At 39.4% G+C, this 20,357-nt stretch overlaps 1 protein-coding gene across 1 annotated transcript in view; it reads right to left on the bottom strand.

The window, feature by feature from the left end:
- Nucleotides 1-1,583: 1,583 nt before the first annotated feature.
- PTPRO (protein tyrosine phosphatase receptor type O) overlaps nucleotides 1,584-20,357 on the bottom strand; it is a gene marked incomplete at both ends in the record, with an annotated part of 150,030 nt that continues 131,256 nt past the window's right edge. Inside the window, 10 exons of the mRNA XM_080626035.1 lie at nucleotides 1,584-1,688; nucleotides 3,988-4,123; nucleotides 6,587-6,741; nucleotides 7,414-7,536; nucleotides 8,509-8,643; nucleotides 10,909-10,985; nucleotides 11,458-11,548; nucleotides 12,587-12,668; nucleotides 14,170-14,205; nucleotides 17,299-17,382. Coding sequence (XP_080482161.1) covers nucleotides 1,584-1,688; nucleotides 3,988-4,123; nucleotides 6,587-6,741; nucleotides 7,414-7,536; nucleotides 8,509-8,643; nucleotides 10,909-10,985; nucleotides 11,458-11,548; nucleotides 12,587-12,668; nucleotides 14,170-14,205; nucleotides 17,299-17,382 — 1,024 coding nt within the window. The remainder of the gene's footprint in view (nucleotides 1,689-3,987; nucleotides 4,124-6,586; nucleotides 6,742-7,413; nucleotides 7,537-8,508; nucleotides 8,644-10,908; nucleotides 10,986-11,457; nucleotides 11,549-12,586; nucleotides 12,669-14,169; nucleotides 14,206-17,298; nucleotides 17,383-20,357) is intronic.

The raw sequence follows: 20,357 nt of genomic DNA, 5'->3' as shown, positions 1-20,357 counted from the left end.
ACTAACAATGCCTGCTCTCCTATGGACGTTAGCACAGACCAGTGACACATGAAGAAAGCTCTTCAGTCAACCATTAAAAAAATATTGCACTTACTTTAACCTTAAGCCCAACCTGCACAGAAAGAAAATATTAAAAAAAGTACCAAACAAAAACCCAACATCTGGAGCGATCAATTTTCTGCACATAAAAGTGTCTTTTCCTTCATGGTGTTTAGTTGAATTTGGTCCAGTATTTTAAAAAAATGTCCAGAAATGAAACAGTTCGAAAGACACCGCAGGCTCGTTAAGGCTTTGTCTCCCCAGTGCTTCAGAAAGGTAAAAGTTTCTTTCTTGGTCCGTGTACTGCAAAGCAGCGGTCTCTCACATGGCGGAACAACTGGCCATTCAAACCGTCATCAGAAAAATAATCAGAAGCAAGGGAAGATGGGTGTGCTTCATGGTCTCACCTGGAACCGAACAAACAGAATGCTTTAGAAATAAGAAAGGAAATCAATACAGTTCTTGGTATATATTTTTATCAGCCTTCCATACAGGCTGGACCGCAGCCCACCAGTACAAGCAGCTGGGCTCTGGGACTCAGGTTAGACAGTAAACTACCTGAACAGTAGGAAAGTAAAGGCAAATCGGGATTCGTTTTACAGGCAGGGGAACGGTGTACTCAGAGGCTAATAAAGGTGCACGTGCAACACCACAGATATCAATGGAGATGGCTGGTGGTGGTACCCACAGCCCAGCTCTCCACCAACTATCCGAGAAGCCACTTTGTGTTGAAAGTCTGTAACATCCTGCTTCGCCCAAAAGCATATATTAATGTTATGGCTGGCTTGCTTATTACTGCCACCTAATGAACTAAAGCTCATCAACTTAAACAGCAGTGATGGATGTCCTCACAGCTTGCCCCCACCATCAGCCCCCTGGGAGGTCAGAGCCATGTGTTTTGCTCTGCAGGTGGGGACTGCACGCAACAGGTCAGGCACTAGGACTCAGTGGAAAGGCAAGATGGTCACTTCACTTACACTAATGGTAGTAGCAGTCTGAGACACTTCCTGTTCCCTGGTTCTATTTTACAAAAAAAAATCCCCAGTGTTTCATGTCAGAGGTTTTAGTTACCATTTCACCCTCCAGCAGGTTCTGTTGACAAAACAGCAGTGCTCCAGAGCATCCCTAAACCACTGCTGGCCTGAAACCACTGTAAACCTGCCAGTTAGTTGGTGACTTAAGACTGACTGAAGATATTGAAGTCCTCTCCTCCTTTAAGCTTTGTGTAAGGAGTGTTAGGGCAAGAGGAAGGGAATGGTTAGATGGCTCAGCTCACTCAGGTTTTCCAGATTCTCTTATTCTTTGAGTGAGCCAACATACTCTTACAGTGTCATGGAAAGTATAGCATATTATTTACTGTGAGTGGTTAGAGGGATTTTCTTCACGCTGTCCATGTGATGAGGCCCAGAAAGCTCCAAAACACCATCAAAGCTCCTGGAGCAAATGCACATGTTGCTGGTTGCAGCTGAGAAACCGGGATGTGAGGCTGCAGGCACGGCACAGGGCCAGGCTTGCCTGATTTACTTACCACCTGTGACTCTGAACTAGGACTTGCTGACGTTCTCATATATAACATCACTGATGCAGAACTGCTGCTTCTTCTTTTGCCACATCAGTTGCACACACTGGTGAATAAAAATGTATTGTTCCTGGAAGAGAAGACCAAATGAGCAGGCATTTTTGCACCTCAGAAAGCATGACAAAAACCCAAACAGTGAAACATTTTGATAGGGCACAGTAACAGCTTGCAAAGCTTCTTTGACTTTCCCTCCTAAGACCCTCTCAATGTACAGTATATTGTCAGCTCCCAAAATAATAGCCAGCAATTGTTAAAGATAGATAGATAGCTCAGGAAGCACAAAATCCACCTGAGCTGCCCTGGCATCATAATCTCTTACTAATAACCTGAATGATGATGGGAGATGAGAACACAGTAGAACAGAATAAAATATAATAATTCCATTGAATCTCAGCTAAAGTGGATTTATTTTATATTGCCTGAAATGAATTCCTTCCCAGAAAGGTACCTGAATGTTTTATGTGCAACAAATTGCATCCATGCCACATATGCACCTGAAATATTTTAATGAACTTACTTCGTATTCCTTAGTGCTTGACCTCTTTACCAATAAAAAGCTGAAATCTGATTTTGTTCACAGAGCAGTTAGTCAATTATTTGAGGAGTTATCAACCTCTGTGCAAACGACACTGTAAGTAGGTCGGGTCAATCACATGCATTGTTACATTTGTGGCTAGGTTTTTGTGCAACAAGACTGTGATTATCTTTGGGTTTGGTTATGGACTGGCTTTTCTAAGTATTATCATCATACAGATAAAACCCTGTAATGCAATTTGGGAGAATCTTAATTGATGACTTTTAGATTTCAAAGAGAAAGAAGGTAAACCCTGATGAATGCTTACATGAAGTTTATGTGCACTAGGCACAGGCAGTGAGTGGAGCCCAAGCAAAAAAAGGTGTCCCAAAACCTGAGTCTGGATTTCAGCCCCTGTTCCCAGTGGTCTGCTGATGCCAGGAGATATCAATGCTTCAGATGACAGAAATGCTTTGATTTCCTCTAATTTGAAGCAACTGGTTTCAACTCAACTGGTATTTTCCAGTCTAATTCCCTTTTTGGGCCTATGCCATTTGTTTTCTTAAACTGCTCAGTGAAACACTGCCAAGTTTCCAGTGTACGAGGCAACATGAACTCAGGTGAGCTGTGTGTGGTTTCAGGTTTTGTAAGGAAAGCTTTCTCCGTGGCCTCTGCGCCTGAGTGTCAGTGTCACCTGGTGACCTCTGCAGCCAGGCTTAGCCATTGCCTGGAGCAGCAGGTGCCCAGCATCTGCAAAAGCCCAGCCCTTGACACCAACCCCAGGCAGGTAATGGGTTTGTACATGGGAAAGAAAGAAAGAAAATAAAAAACCAGAAAGAATTACATCACCTCTGGAGTGCTAAAGCAGTTGCAGCTGAAATCAGCATCAGAGTTTCAGATCTGCCTTTGGGTTAATATAATGAATTGTGATGAAAACCGATAGTTGGATAGCAATGATCTGGAGTGGTCTGAGAATAATGATCATTTTTTTTATTTCTAGATGCTAGTTGTTGTCACTGCAGGTTTTCCTCCTCCTCTCTCCCTGCTAAATCTTTTTTGCTTTGCTCTGGATTCAACAACCCTTGGCATTAAATTATCTGCCAGACTTAGCCTGTAAACAGTGATGGTGGCACTTCCAATTATATGGAGGTTGCCATCTTACACTGTGTGTAACCAATGAGGAGCTCAACAGGCATGAAATCTTTCCCTCATTAGCAGAAGAATCAGGATGTATAAAAGCTTCTGCTTTAGAAAAAGATTTTGTGATTTTTTTTTCCATTATATATTCTGACAGTATGACTATTCTCCCAGTGTTTGCTTTGAAAAAAATGAAAAAGAACTACCCAGTAGATGTTTGGGCATGGAGAGGGGCAAGGAGTGTGCCTGGCAATCTCACAATCCTTTTATCTGTTTTGCTCATTATTTGTATAACCACTGTGTAACTTGAGTTCCTACGCTTGGCCAGATGATACCCTCTTGAATAAGCGGGAATGGCTGTCCAATACTGATATCATTTCACAAGCCATTAATCCTCTCAGCAAGCTCAATTCTTTTCAAAATGGTTTGAAAATTTCATATGTTAATCTATTCTAATGCATTTTTTGCATATTAATTTCACAAAAGGTGAGAATAACTTATCCCCCTGGAAGACATCAGTGAGATTGTAGATATGTTATCAGATACATCTATGCAGCACATTAATAACATGACAATATTACAACAAAGATGAAAAATTAATTGTATCTATTCATAGCTATTATGTCAAGTGTTCAGGGGGAATAACATGAAGACACTATGGAAATGTATGAAATAGATCCGATGATATGTTCACAATGTTGAAGTAAACTGATCTTACCTCTGTCTGCACCATGGACATTCTGTAGGACCGCATGTCAGACACCAGGCCCAATATATCTACGAACTCATGATCACGGATGTGCTGTAAAAGCCGATCCAGGGCTATGAAGGTTCCTGTCCGTCCCACTCCAGCACTGCAACACACAGAGTTATGAATCTCATTTTAGGCTTTTCTGATGGGGACATACAGGAAAATCAGTAGTACTGAAAAAGCAGGTGTCCTGCAGCTGTAATAATCAGATATAGCTAATCTGAAGTCAGACAGCTTGGTTAATCAGTAGGATTCAAAACCGTGCAACTCTTCATCCATTGTTTATGCAGAATATATGGATTGGATGGCTCCGCAGTTATTTCACCTTCCTATACTCCTCTCCTATTTCACCTCCTATACTCTCTCACGTACAAAATGTGCATACATATCCTTATCCACTCATAGCCGTCTGCTCCTCCTACTTTCACTGCTCCCCTCAAAGATTTCATGAGACATCTTTAACTACAGTGGCTGTAGTCATAACTGTAGAGACTCCGGTTGCTGCACAGAGGCAACTGGAGTTGAACCTGAACAATTCAGTTTCACAGCTCTCCACACTGCAAAGCTCTTGGCTTTGCAAAGGCAGTGCACTACTGAAGTTAACCCTCAAAGGACAGACCACCCAGAACAGTCTACTCCTAGACTTCTGTCTTGGAAGCATAAGACAGAATAGCCAGCAATCACTTGGCTGACAAATCGTTATCTCCCCCCAGAAGAGAAGCTTAGTGACTAGAAAAAAGACATACTGTTTTGATTTAGAGATTCTTATGTCCGTATGATTCTTTGATTGTGATTTCACATGTAATGTTTAAGTCTGATTTCATTAGGAGTATGGCTTTAGAATTTTTATGGAGTTTCATATAGCATCCCAACACCATACCTACTAAAAAGGATAGAAGTGTGTGTCGTAGCAAAAGTTCTTTCTGCTGTCTTGTCATGTCTTTCAGAAAAACGTTGGAAATATTTGCAATAAAGCATAAAAGTTCATCTCAACATAGTTCAACGTAACTGTCACAAAACGTTGGGTTTATTTTTGCCTGGGTTTAAGAAAACTGTCAATATCTCAAATAAGATGAATACAAGAGAACTTCTGATAAATTGATAAATTCATTCTGTGACTTTTTAATGTTTGAGCAATTTCTGTAGGAGTTGACAAATGTATTTCCCCCTCACCACTCATTTCACAGCATTGCTACTCTAAAAATGCTGTCTGAAAACACCTTTCTGCTGCTAGAAGCATCCTAATTAAAAAGAAAATACCACAGTTGTTACCCAGCTCTCTTTTGCTTGCTTCTATGCATTCCCAGAACAAGTAAGTAAGTGGTATATAAGCAATATGATTTCACAACACTACGTATAATCTTTTCCTGCCTTTCTACCACCTTTCTTAATGTTAGGACTCCCAGAACAATATCCCGTATGAATTTCTCCATTAAGTTACAGGGGAAGGCTGTGTGATTTGCTGCATTTATAAATGCTGATGTTGTTTTGCATTCCAGTAGAACATTAAGTGCCATATCTGGAAACTAGAAATTATATTGCTATAAAAGATTGTTTACTGGGAAGGAGCTCTCAGAAGTGTGCAAAGTGGCGGCAAGAGACAGTCAGTGTTAACCACCATATCAACACTAGGAAAGACAGTGTTGGAGAGTGCTCACTCATTGTGCAGCAATCTAACTGCTGCCTCTGTGGTGGGTGACGTAGGGCTGGCCGAGATTAATCTCATCAAGCCTTGACTTTCATTAGAATATGTCACCATAACGTACATATATTCACCCTCTGCAAATCATCTATTTACGTGTATCTGAGAAACCTGTTGCAAGTAGCTATTTGCGTGAAGAGCTACGAAGTGGTTTGAATTTAGTTAAGAGAACTGCAACAGGTACCAATCTGGGATGATATCACAACTAACATGGTAGCTGCTTCCAGAGAGGCCAAGTAAGTGAGTATCTTAATAAAAGGCCAGATGATGCACAAGAGATAAATCTGACACTATATAAACCAACCTTCCTCCAAAAAAGAAAACCAAACAAAAAAATCCCATATAACTGGGGGTTACTGATGGGATACTGATATTACTGCTAGCACAGCATACTGCTCTTCGTGTCACTTACTGAATATACCGCAAGCTGAATGCCCAGAGGAGGATGATCTGCACAGAGACACACTGTTTTCTGGAGCTGGTTCTCTCTGGTGTTAAGGGTAAAGAATTGGTCCCCTGCTTTGACTGCAGTGGGGCTGGGATTTCAGCCTGCAGCCATAGACCCTAAGGCGTTTCTTTGTAGAGCAGAGGCATCTCTTCAGATGTTATCAACAAATGGCTTCAGGAGCACAGTGGGCAATCCTGATTTACACCAGAGAGCCTGACCCTGCTCTCTCACTTCCACGCCTTCATGTTATTGACAGTGTGGTCTGTCCAGCAGTGTGCTGCTTCCCTTCAGATGTGTGCCTCTGTGCACATCCTCCTCCTCTGGTCATTGGAAGAACAGATTTGAGGGTACCAATGGTTTTCCAATCTATTTAATGAGTTACAGCCTTTAGTTCTCTATTTCCTTGAAGCATTTACCTGCAGTGAATAATCATGGGACCTTTACTCTTTGCTGATTTCTGCCTGACCATCTGTACAAACTGAAGGATGCTTTCGGCAGCGTTGGTCGTGGGGACACCATGATCTGGCCAGGCAGTGTAGTTAAAATGCATCACGTCTTGCACCTCATCAGCCTAATGGGAGAAGCAGAACAGCAGCATGTTCACAGGAGTTTTAACAGTGCAGTCATGCTCAGTCAGACTGAGTTTTTCTGTCATTTTGTAGTGTTGTTTTGTTGGGTTTTTTTCCCCAATACAGCCTAAGAATGTAAAGGCAGCCAAAAAAGTGGCAAAGAATTTACATGTTATTTGATTAATAAGGGCAGGGGGTATCAGGATATCATTATCAAAATGAACTCTTTTTTCTGGGTCTAGGATTTGGCTTTTGCTTTTTTTTTCCCTCACAGTGGTTCAATTTTATTTTGCTTTAAAATCAAGAACTGTTGCATTTTTCAAGTTTAAGATTTTTACCTTGTTCTATTCCATTCCCCTTCCTTTCTCATCTTGCCACAGATAAAAACCAAATCTGTTGGCAAAAAATCAAGACTGGACTCTTGAGAATTTTTCTTTTCAAATTTCAAGGAAAAAATAAAATACCAAAAGGGAAGAAAAAAAACAAAACCAAACCCCAACATTACAGGGGCAAAGGAAAGATTCAGAAAAATACTCATTATCATAAAAAAAACCTTACAATACTAAAAGCTCTAGAGGCCTTAGGTGAAATAAGATTCTCAACACAACACATTTTGTCTCTGAGACTTAAAGGAACTCAAAACATGGGGAGAGGTGGGAGCTGTCATCACTTACATAGCTAATTCTGAAATTCCTATAAACCCAGTCTGTGTGCTCCTCCTCAGACAGCATCTCTACTGTGATGTCCCCATATGCAATGGGATCTTCTGTAAAAGGCCAGTAATGATCACATTTCACCTGAAAAGGAAAGAAATATAAACATATTTTTATTTATATAAATATATATGGATATATAAAAAAGCACAATCACAAGTATACTGAACCTCAGTTTTAGAAATGTCTACAGCACTATTTACTTGATGCTGTGAGGTAATATATCCTGCAATGACTTTCAGCTTGATCATTCCTATTTGTGTAACTGTGGACATAAGCTATGCACTGGTTTTCTGAAGGGTAGCACTAGTATAGTGAAGAACAGAAATAGATAGTGTCTTTTTAGATTGTTTTCCTAATAAAATAGGTCTAAAAGGAAGAAAACACAGGGAACTAGAATATAAATATAAAAAATAAGTTATATTCCAAATATTTTTATGATGATGTTGAGGAAAACGTAAAGCATAATACTTGTATTTTATCATTATTTAAACTTAGAAATGCAGAGTCACAGAGTGGTTGAGGCTGGAAGGGACCTCTGGAGGTCTTCTGGTCCAATTTCTCTGCTCAATCAGGGCCTCCAAGAGCCATCAGGACCATTTCCAGACAGCATTTGAATATCTCCAAGGGTGGAGACTACACAACCTCCCTGTGCAACCTGTGCCAGTGCTCAGTCACTCTCACAGTAAAAAAGTGATTCCTGATTTAAGATGGAATTTAATATGCTTTAATTTGTGCTCACTGGCTTTTGTCCTGTCATTGGGCACCACAGAGGTATCCCTTGTCTCCATTCCCTCCCATCATATGTTAATAAACAGTAACAAAATCCCCTGAGCCTTCTTTTTCTCAGCCTGGAGGGCCGCTCCTCATGTGAAAGATGCTCCAGTCCTTTAATCATCCTGCAATGCCTGCCTTAAGTGTATGAAGTGCCATTCTAGGTCTTATTATGATGCTGTCTCATGATCAGATAACAATGGAAAGAAATTCATTCACCAGAAAACAAGTATGTTTTCAGAGTAGTTTCTTTTATACTATGTGCAAGATTTTGCTACATACCCTTCTTTTCTCATTACACTGAGTGAGCATAACAATAATTTGAGATTTCTGCTGGAGAACCATCTTCCAAAAATCATTCCTAGTTTCTGGCAGTGGTCCTTGGGTTGCAATATATTCCTGGGGTGAATGATAACCCTAAGAAACAAAGAGACAGGTGCGGTTTACCAACATGATTACTGCTTCAGAATACGTATTTTTCTCTGCCATATGTATTTTTTAGCTTGCTCAAGTTCAATTTGTACTTCAAAAAGTGATTTCTAGTATAAAGAAACTACTTCATGATATTTTTTAATTTATTTTGAGATTACAAATTTGGCAGTTTTCGATGCTCCCAAAGCGTAAGCAATCTAGAATGAAGGACAGAAGATGAAGCTGTTACTACACAAATCCTTTTCCCAGAGAGCAGGAAAGGCAACATTAAAAAAACAAGTAATGGGAATCCTAAATCAAAGTTCCAGCTTCTTCCAGATTTCATTTAAGGGTTTGATCGGTTATAGACAAAAACTCAGTTACAGATGCTTAGTTACAGATGCTTAGCTTGCTCATCCCAAACAGTGGGTGATTTTAAGTCACAGATATAAACAGAAGATAGCAATAAACAGGATTATGTGTGTTTATGTCATAAGGACTTCAATTAGCAAAACATTAATTAGAATTCTGCTTAAAATAATAGAGAATATGTGGAATCCACACCCTTAGCAGATTATCACTGCCGTGTTCCATTGAAGCTTAGATGTTTTATATCCATGTATTCCTTCTCCTATCCTATCAACATGGAAAGACTCCTTCCCCTCTCCAAAGCCAAAAGATGGCTATAAAGACTGTAATAAAAGATCCACAGATTGGCCATTCTGGCATCTGCTGTAACCATATTTACTGAGATTGTATCATTAAAAACACATTTGGAAAGTTATTTGTTGTTTCTAATAAGAGTGAAAGATACATCTACCACGCAGCATGAGCTAATATAAATTGGGCCATTTCTGTGCCACCACAGCATGTGGATTGTAAAAATATTTGTGATTTGGGAGCACTTTCCATAAATGGCTTCCTCCGGACATCTAGAAGTCTCAATCTGAGTTTTTGCACTACCCAGAATTTGCTGGGGTGATTTTTTTTCCCTGCATGGGCTATGTCTGAGCTAAGTGTCAAACCTCCATTATCACAGGAACACAGATGACCACTAGTATCTGTGTTTGGAGGCAGGTAGTCAGTGGAGAAGCAATTGTCAGCAAAAGCCAAACATTAAGATGACACGTGTCCCAGTTTCTACGGTCAGCATTATGCAGTAAGCAGAACTGAAGAGATGTAAACTATAAAAGCAGAACTGAGCAATCTGAAAAGGATTGCTACATAAAATTCTATTATCCATAATCCAGACATTGTGAATGATGGTTTTGAACACTGGAACATTTTTCTTTCTTGATTCACTGCAAGCTCAGGAACTTGCAGCGTGTGTTTAGGTTCATGCTCCTGACACATAGAAACTAAGCGGAGGCAACATGCTCAGCACTACATGCATGGGCGATGCCATAGTGACAAAAACATGGTTTCACTGACTCATCTGAGGGTTCCTTCCATTTCCATAATGCTGACTCAGCTCTCTCCAGCATAGCTAGGGCCAGCTCTGTCAACTGTTCACATCAAGGGTGCAGAAATGCTCATCTGCCTCATCTGCCTACCTGTCCCCAAACATTTTTCTAAATGGATGTTATAGTGTCCTGCCTCCACTCCATGCGGAAGGACCCAGTGGACATTGCTCTCCCTAACACAGCTTACACTGAGCAATAGCAAGGGGTGGATAACAGAGGGGCAAACCTTTGTGGCAGTGGCAGGGATAAGCCTAAGTGACTGCACAAGCTCAGGCAAAAGTGGAAAGACCTGATGAGGTTTTAGCCCACTCCCATTGTCAAAATGGTTGAATACAGCTCTGCATGTACTTTATCCTAAAACTCTGGGTGCTGCTCCCTGGTAAATGGATGCTCTATGCCAGGACAGGGAGACACACTGGGAGCACCAGGGACGAGGTAGAAAACAGCTCTCTCCACGCTCCATCTGGGCTGTGTACATTTTGTGGTGTGTCTGACACAATCCTTTTTCCATGTGCTGTAGAAACCTGGAAGAGTTTCTCATTTAAAAGTTTATGTTTTTCCTAGCTGTTTTCAAAAGCCATTGAACCATTTAACTTTTCCTCCCCATTTCCTTACCAGTATAATCTAGGTTTCTCAGTGCTGCTGTGGCAAAATTTGCCAAACTTTTAAAATTGAGCAAAATATTGGAAGCTGAAGGAGATGCTGAGAATCTATCTGACTTTATAGGAGATACTGTGCTATCTGCAGGTGACACACTAACTGCTATGCAGGACACTGTTCTTTACACTGACTGAGTTTCTGTACTCACAGGGATGTAGTTGGCGTTAATGTAGTCAGATCCCTCTTCTTCATTCATCGAAACTAACCGGACACGACTAAAATCATCTGTGAAAGGAGAAAAAAAAAATGTCTCTCAAACATGGCAAAATTAAAATTAATCCTATGAAAACTGGAGCAAAAAAAAAATCCATTAGAAAATTCTCATATTTACCAAAAGACAGCAATGCTTGCTTCAGTAAAAACTACGCAGATGCACACTCATTACCATTCTGTAAAACCCTTGAGCTGCTGTCCTTTTGGGCTCCCTTATGTTTCATTAAAATTGTAAGAGGAACATAGTAACAATACTGAGTAGCAGAAAGGACACCTTGTGTTTCTCATCTCCAAACTACTGTCTTGATAAACATCTCCAGAAAGCTCTTCAAAGCTAACTAAAAATATCTCTCTAAGGGCAGGCTTTAGAACCAGGCTTTTATGAGTCAGGAAGTCTGTTCTGATTCTCCAACTCTCTTATTAAAACTCTTCTTTCCCTCTCTATCAGGAACTTTAGGCAGGAGTCTGTATGTATTGTACTTACACGGCAGGATATTTGTGTAGCGATTTTTACAGCGATTCATGGGAAGATCGGCAGCAAAGTGGGGGATGTCAAGGCCAATCAGTTTTAGCTCCTGAGGTAACAGAAAGAGAAACACCAAGGTCAAGCTCACAAACACTCAAAAAGTAATGCCTGGTGAAGTGACTGCTTGTGGCAGGTACCAGATTGAAAACGTTCATAAATCACTTTATAAAACGACAGCAGGATCACGCTGACTGTCCTTGTCTGATGTCCCTGAGTCTGGCTCCAAACAGGTAGAGAGCAAAGATGTGGTCTCTCCTGCTGATGCACTGCTGCCACCCAAGGCTGAGGCTGAGGACTGCTCCTCTCTACCCGAACTTAAATTAGCCAAAATAGTGTCAAACAAGGGCGTTGATAAGTTATTTCTGTGGTGGTCGTCTGCCCCACTTAATGGTTTTTCTTCAGCTCCTCAAGTGTTTTTTTTTTTTATCTTGATACTGGGGAATGCTTTGAAGATCTTTCTAGTCATTACCTTCAGTAGCTACATCTAGTATATGATGCATCAGAAGACTTTTTACTGGCAGGAAGGGAATGTGTCAACCACTCAGAATGGTGGTTAACACACTGATTGTCCTCCCTACTCCCTTCCTATGCATAAATCTTTGCGAGCTAGCCCTAAGATAAGAGCTTTTTAGTTTTATACTATTAAACTGACTTTAAATTCTGTGTAATTAAGAGAATATACCTGAACTGGTCTTGGGGAGACCTACTTAAAGACATTTTTGATGTCACCTCCTCATTCCAATGCTTCCCGTCAAATTCAGGACATGAAATAATTAAAATGAATTCAAGATTTTGATGTCTTTAATTCAGGCTGCCACCATGCCCTAAACATAAAGGAAGTGTGCTGGTCTGACAATTATATCGAAACAAATGTGATGAGCCACTCAAATCAGCTTACTAAATACAGCCTTCAATGCCACCAAGGTCCATTTTTAAATTCTGCATAACTGGAACGGAAGCTGACCCACCTAGCAACAGCATGCATTAAACAACACAGAGCACAGGAAAATGCCATGCAAGCCTAACATCTGGAAATAGCCGATCTAGGCATGGCAGCTAGGCGAGGACAGAGTCCCCATAGATTTACCTCAAATTGCAAAGAAAATTTATAATCCGAATCTTTGGCCATATCCTTGATATATCCATCAAAATCATCCAACTGGACAGGGCTTTAAAAGAAAAAAACACAGAAATTAAAGACAAAAAAGCCCCAAACAAACCCAAAATGAACCCCCAAATATTTTTAGTACATTTTATTTCTATTTTTCCCTAGAATACTATCAAGTCATAAATATGTATTTGCAACTGTTAATGCTAGAAAGCAACAATAAAGAGCAAGAAAAAATGTGTTGTGGTTGAATGCCACCAAATGGTGGGTGTATTACTCATTACCTGCACCACAGCATAATGGCACCAGAGGCTGAGAGAGGAGTGCTGATCCCTCTGGATGAGCTTAATGCTGCTGCTGCTGTTGCTGATGATGGCAACCACCTTGTGTTAGGGTGTTTTAGAGTTGTCCTACCTGAGGGAAACCACTGGTCTGAGGCCAGGGGAATGGCCCATGCACTCTTCTTACAGTTCCCTGGCCCCTGAACTGTTTTTGCACGGGTTATGTTCCCAAGGTACAGGTGACACCATGAAAAGTGATGAGCCAGCACCCCATCACAGACCCACACTCAGTACCATCCCACCAGCCTGCTTATGGCACCAGGGCTGTTTCATTTGTCTTTTGTGCCATGTAAAATGTTGCTTTCAGATATTTTCACATCTGTCAGAAACACTTTTAAAACTCATCTGAGCTTTGCTCATACAGAAAAGTGGATTTCATAATTAGGTTTTCATTTTTTTTTAGAAATTCCACCAAAAAAATCCCCTAAACCACTGTTTTGGATGCCACTGCCATTGCTGCTTTCTCTGCTTGCTTTGATAACCATACACATTTGTCATCAGAGGTCAAATTCTTCTCCCAGAGTGATCATGGCTAAGTAAAGTGGCATGTGGGCATCAAATGCAGAGCTTCAGCAGCTCTAAACTAGCCTTGATTTAGCAACTCATGTCATTCTACACACTTTTTTCCTAGGCGAGGAGCTATCTGTTAGTATAAGCACAGCCTCTGAACATAACAGAGAAATAATCAGGCTAATGCTCTGAATAATGAAACACAGGTAAGCAGCTTCCCTCACCTAATTATCATGCTTTAATTTACAAGCTACTGAAGCATGTACACAGTAATCTTTTCATTTACTTTGAGGCAATATGCCCAAAGGAACCTGTCTTATCACCACTTAATTACTCCTGCTTACCCGTTAGCATTAATGATCTAATGCTCTAGTAACAACCATAATGAGAGTTTCATGTCAAGAGGGAAATATCACTACAAACAAACTCATTCCAGTTTTTCATCATTTGTCATTTTTAACTAAGGAATCAGTAAGCTGAATAATTGATCTTTTTCCTGATGACTAATTTTCTATCAGTAAGGACCTGTTCTACCACAACTTAATCTGTGAGAAGAATTGCTTTTGTCCAATTATTGTTTGTTTTCTGCCTTCAGATATCTCTCTCAGGATGTGTTTATCAAAAAGTAACTACAATATCGTTATACCACATACTTCATAATGCATGTTTAATCCATTTTTTATTTCCTTAAATATCAAAGAAGTTACATACTTGGTCAGCTTTCTCTTCTTTAATCCATTTTTACTCCTGTAAAAAAAAAAAAAAAAAGGAAGTGTTTTTCACTCATTAAACTGTTGTAGACTTTTTATTCAAAGTCAGTACTGATTTAAGAAATTGTGTTTTCTGGTCCAACACAAACAATGTGTTCTCTATGAATCCTAACCAAACAAACAGCACTGTTGGCTTCAGGTGGGCTGGAGCTGAGTCCTTGGAGCCTAAGCTTGGCTGAGACTGGGAGAGGGCTGTGCTGTTGCAGGGGATGAACCACCATGGTGCCCTCAAGGCTGCTTTACTCTGGCTTTAGTGGGCTGGGAAACTGGACGCCAACACTACAGAGACTTTGGGAATGAGAAGCATCTGTTGGGTAAATGAAGACCACTATTTGTAAATTCAAGTAAGGGTGACTAAAAAAAAGGGCCAGAGCAATATTTATCACCCATTTCATAACCTGCTTATGATGATCAATGAAGACAATGGCAAATACCCTGCTGACTTCATCGGATTCAAGCTTAAAACTTAGATAATATTAATTGACTTTTCACAGCTAAAGATAATTATGCCAGTCATGTTATACACTGTCTTCACATGATTTATGAGTCATATAATTCACTAGTGACAGTTGCAAGCAAGGTTATGAGTGTGTTAAGTGGTATAACCCATAAGATACGGACTTAAGAACTGCACTGCACTAACTACCACCATGTGGGTTTTTTTGGAGAAAGGGTGTGTGTTCATCTTGTTGCTGCCACAAAAATTTTAAGCAATCAATTAGATTAAATGCACAAAGTTAGCACCCTGTAATAATTTGGCTAGAGGTCTGAAAATGCATACCCTCTGTTAAGTCATCCACAGAGCACTAATAGATTCTTGCTTACTCAGAAGAGATTTTAGTAGTATCATTTTTTTCTTCCTAAGCATTAAACAATATTTATCCATTCATCACATTATAATGACTAAAAAAAACCCACACCAAAACCACCCACAAAACCCACACAAAATCAACTATTCATTTCCAAAATTAAGTTTTACAACATGTTCAGTTTTTGGAGCAGCCGCACCCAATCCATAGTAATTTTTGTTATCTTGTCAAGGTACATTTCCATTCAGATGTGGAGCTTTGCCTGCAGAATAAACAAGCTATAGCAATACCAGCTTTACAGTACTGTGAAGGATTTACTCTGCCAAGCTTTACTTTGCAAATATTTAAAATTCTTTGGCCTACTATTATCTAAACAGATACTATCTGTATTGAATCTGTACATTTACGTGTACTATATGCACAGCCTAGCAGTATTCTACAACTTTAAAGATTTTCCCAATGAAATCTTGAAATTAATTTCTCTAAATTATTCCACACATTTATTTTTTATCCCCTATGACTATGGTAAACCTTTTAATGTCAGGCACATTGGAATTAGTTTCAAAAGAAAAAGAAATCTGAATGCTGTTTATGATAGGAATGCTTCTAAGAACAGTTCTCCAGGAAACACTTCAAGAGGCAATAAAACAAATGACTGACATCCATTTCTCAGCAACATTTTCTTGTGCTTTGATAGTCTCAAGAGGCCTCTCTTTTTTAGCACTGTAATTGTTTTCTGAATGTTCATAAATGTTTTAAATTAATTTGTGTGCAAAACAAAGACATTTGAAACATTAGCTGGTGTTTCATCTGTTCTTCCATTTACCCTATAGATTAAAATTCAAAGAGAGGGATTATTCTCATCTCATTCAGCTCCTTTAAACTTGGTCATCCATACTAAACTAGGTAGCTTGATTGAAGAGGAAATTTCTGAAGATACACATCTGGCAAGGTGAGTTAATGCATATTAACCAAAAAGAGGAAAAAGGGAAAAAGAAGATTACAATGTTTTTGCAGCAGTGCCATAGATAGTGGCCACCTTGGGCTTCTTGACCACTAGAGAGTTAAAGAGATCAGTGTAACCTACACAATAACAAACTGCTTGCCTGATCCTCCATCATTTTGCAGCTCTGATAGTTGAGTTTACATCAGGTAAGTTAAAAGTCAATATAATTTTAACCTTGGAAAGACGCTGTTCTTCACCTGGGTACTGGTATCATGCTTTTATTTTCTTGGGAGAAGAAATGAACCTTTATTTAGTTACATAAACCCACTCATTTTTGGGCCCACTGAAAATTTACATGATTTTTAACACATACTCAATGCAACTCAATGAAAACCAGTCTCGGAAATTCCTATGCTGAAGATGCCAGTGACTGCCTGCCAGGGCTTTTGTGCTGAACAGTAGTACTATGGTAGCACCAGAGAAAATGTTTGGTCAAAAGTAAACCTTAACTTTGGTACCACAATTTTGTAAATCACTATACCTTGGACTCAAGACCATCAGGAACTTGTTTATTTTATATAAATTGAGCACTTTTAGATCATAGTCAATTATACTTATTTGTTAAATGTTTTGTAAAACAGTTCAGGTTCTAAATAGACTGTGGTTTTGTTGGTTAGGTACTTAAAAAAACCCCAATCAGTTGTGTATTATGTCTTTATGAGCTATTTTCAGACTAAACTATTAACTATATACACATACACACAGAGACACACACAGACTAACCCACTTTTTATACTTTGAGACTGCTAGTTTGTACTGATTCTCAGTCAACTGTTGTTTCCAAAAGCAAAACTTTTACTGATGTCAGGAGAGCACAACCACACCTTTAAAAACTAAGGTATTTGACAACACACACCAAACAGGTGGGGCACGATTAAGCAATTTTAGTAATACAAAAGCAGCAGCAGCAGAAGGCAATGCCAGGCAATGAACAAATTAATAACTGCGACAGAAGAAGCCAGGACTTACAATGAAGTGGCAAAAATTGCAAAGACAGCAATGAGATGAATATGATGACCACCATAAGATTAGGTTTTTAATACCAAAATGGATTGGAGCATAAACAGGCAAACCAGATGAAGCAGGGTAGCAAATACTTTGATACCCACATCCTCTCCAATCTGAGTTCTAGTACAAGAAAATTGTATCTTCAAAAGCCTTGACCCATTTTAAAGCAGAGGTATCACACATTTTTCATGTAATAGAAACTAACATTGTTTACACATTGCAATGGAAAAACAAGTAAATCACTTACCAAGGATTAATATAAAATGCCAAAAGATAATCAGTCCAAAGGCATGAGGGTAGCAGAGTTAGGAAAGCAAATACACTTCTACGCCTGTGAGCATTAATAAATAACATACATAAAGATGAAAAAGTGAGGAGAGTTAGTAAGACAAACAGAAATCAGGAGATCAGCACATTCTATTTTAAAAATCAGCTAAGTCCTTAAAGGCTTCCTCTTACTTCATATTATTAACATCCATAGAAATTTTAGTCCTCAACCTGACACCCTATGCAGGATTTTCAGATATCCAACATAAAATTCTATATGATGAAAATTATTGTGGTGTCTATGAATAACTATTCACAGCAGATTTCATTGTGGCGAATGGAACTTTGAGTACAAAATCATTCTAAACTTCTGCATTTGCAACCTCTTTACCGGACTCTGCTATGCATTAATCCAGGAAGCCTACTCAGGCGTGTTCTATCCACTGGTGGAGTGGGCTACAAGTACTTTTCAAATCTGAATAACTCATGAAACTTAAACAAAGATTGCTCCATTAGCAGGATTTATTATTTTTTTTTCCAAATACACCTCCGTGTTTCCCCCCCCCCCCATCAGAAAATCTGCTGTCTTAAAAGCAATACCATCCTTCTACAGCTGTTCTAAAGAAGAACCACAAAGTGAAATTTCCTCTTTTGGTATTCTTGGATCTTATGAAGTTGGCAGATACTGTGTTTTCCCTGATAAGAAAGTCATGTCAAATGTAATAATCTCTAATACTAATCTTCCAACCAGTGGTGGGAAACCGCCCATGCAGTGGAAACTCCAAGTTATGCTTAATGAGTTTTGCTGCTGAACAGAAAACGAGCAGCTCAGTTTCTGCATGGACCCTTCCCCAGGTGTTGGTAGGGATTGTGGAGGTCAGTCACCAATCACCTCTTTGTTTTTCATGTGTCTTAGCATGGTTTCCACAAGAATCTGCTCCATGATCCTTCCAGGCACAGAGGTGAGACTGACTGGTCTGTAGTTTCCCAGGTCTTCTATTTTCCCCTTCTTGAAAATGGGGTTATATTTCCCTTTTTCCAGTCTTCACGGACTGAAGGAGCTTCACCTGACTGCCATGATTTTTCAAACATGACGGACAGTGGCTTAGCAGCTTCATCCGCCAGCTCCCTCAGGACCCATGGATGGATTTCATCAGGTCACATGGAACTATGCAGGTTCCTGAGATGATCTCAGACCTGATCCTCTCCTACAGTGGGCCTAAGGTCTTTTATCATCCTGATAAATTTCCACTTTATCAAATCACATGGTGGCATGATTGCAAACCTATTTATATTGTTCACAAATTAGGAACTCTGACATCTAAACCAATTGATTTTATTCGACATATGAAAACTATGTAATTGCTCAATAAATACAATATTTTTTTCCTGGAATTATATAGTCTTTCACCTCCTGCTTAGGTGTACTGAACAATTTTATGCAATTAAAAGAAAGATGCAGAGACTGCTCAAATCCTGAAAACTCTGCTGTGTTGAGCTTTCCGTAAGGAATCCGTGAATATGCCCATAGCTCCTTTACTAGATCCCTGGAATAACCCCAAAGGAAATTTGGCTTCTTAATCCTTCTACCTGTCTTTAGAGCCATATTTTCTATTTGGCTGCCTGGATGGACAGTGAATTTGGTCTTGACATTAGACAACAGAGGCACACAAAACAAGATATCTACTAACTTTCAGAGAAGTCAGGACCATAAGATTAGGGAACGCTGGCTTCAGTAACAGAAATTTGTGAAGATAGTAAGTGGGAATATTTTTCTCAATTTATATTTTTATAACATAATTTATGTATGTATACACATATGCATATATACACATATATATACACACATATACACATATATATACACATATAATAAGCAACAAGAACCTTCACTTTCACATCCAAACCTATTAGTTAATTCCCCTTCCCATAAAAAAGCCTTTTATGATTTTAATAACATCTGTTGCTAGTTCAATCATTTGATTCAAGCTTGGCTATTTAATTAACATGAGTGTTTGATCTTCTGCCTTCTTTGCCATTAATATAGTCCAAGCAAGAGAAGTTGAAAGATTAGTTTGTACTACATACAGCTGGCTGCTATTAAATCTAAACTAAGCAAGTGAAGCTTGTTTAATATCCAGTTAATTAGCAGCACAGTGAGGTACTGACAAGATTTGCAGGGCTTGTTAGTTCAGTTTGCACGCTTATTAGCAAAAGGCTTGCTGTAGTGCAGTGTCAATCCATTCAATCCCATCCTTGCTGGCAGGCTGCATCCTATCAGATCATGGAGGCAGCTCCCTGTGCACCAGCTCCTCTTTTCAACTTCTTGGCCATCAACAAATCTGACCGTGGGTGTAAAACCAAGGCACAGACGACCTTTGAAGGTCCCTTCCAACCCAAACTGTTCTATAATTCTATGATTCTATGATTTTATTTTTCCTACATCCTGGAATAGGGCTGGCAGTATGCTTTTAGATATCTGGCAGTATGCTTTTAAATATCTGTGTTTGGACTTGTCTTGAAAGAGAAAAAGCTTTTGCAGAGATTGCTAAATAACAAACCAGTAAACCTTGAGTCAGTCATTAGCCCTCATTTTCTGTAATAGAAATGGAAATGACCACACTGGTGCCAGTCAATTAGCTTTGAAGAGCCCTTTTGCTTCTATAATATCTAATCCTACAGACTTTCTTTGTTCAAACACTTTTCTTCTGCTGATGGTGTCAGTGATGGTTTGGGGTCCATAGTCAGTGTCTGCAACTCTTGTAGGTGGTTTCTTAGATTAGTAAGAGTATGTTGGGGGGGGGTTGAGCCTTTTCAACAGCACTGAACATTACGTTACAGTAAATATTTGAGCTGGCTTGTCCTTGTCTTGCAATGCAAGGAGAGATTAATTAATAGCACTGCATGAAGACAGTTGCTAATTAGTCATCTACAGGTAGGCTTACTTCTGGATGTAAATATATCTCTATGGAGGTGCTAATGGATTTATAGATCAAGTTTCTACACTTGTTTTATGTAAGGAAATATGTCTGTAAGAGA

Source organism: Psittacula echo (genome assembly GCF_963264785.1).
Source record: "Psittacula echo genome assembly, chromosome: 1".
In the NCBI taxonomy this organism is placed as follows: domain Eukaryota; kingdom Metazoa; phylum Chordata; class Aves; order Psittaciformes; family Psittacidae; genus Psittacula; species Psittacula echo.
The sequence above is the reverse complement of the archived record's forward strand: the minus strand, read 5'-3'. Positions and strand labels throughout refer to the sequence as shown.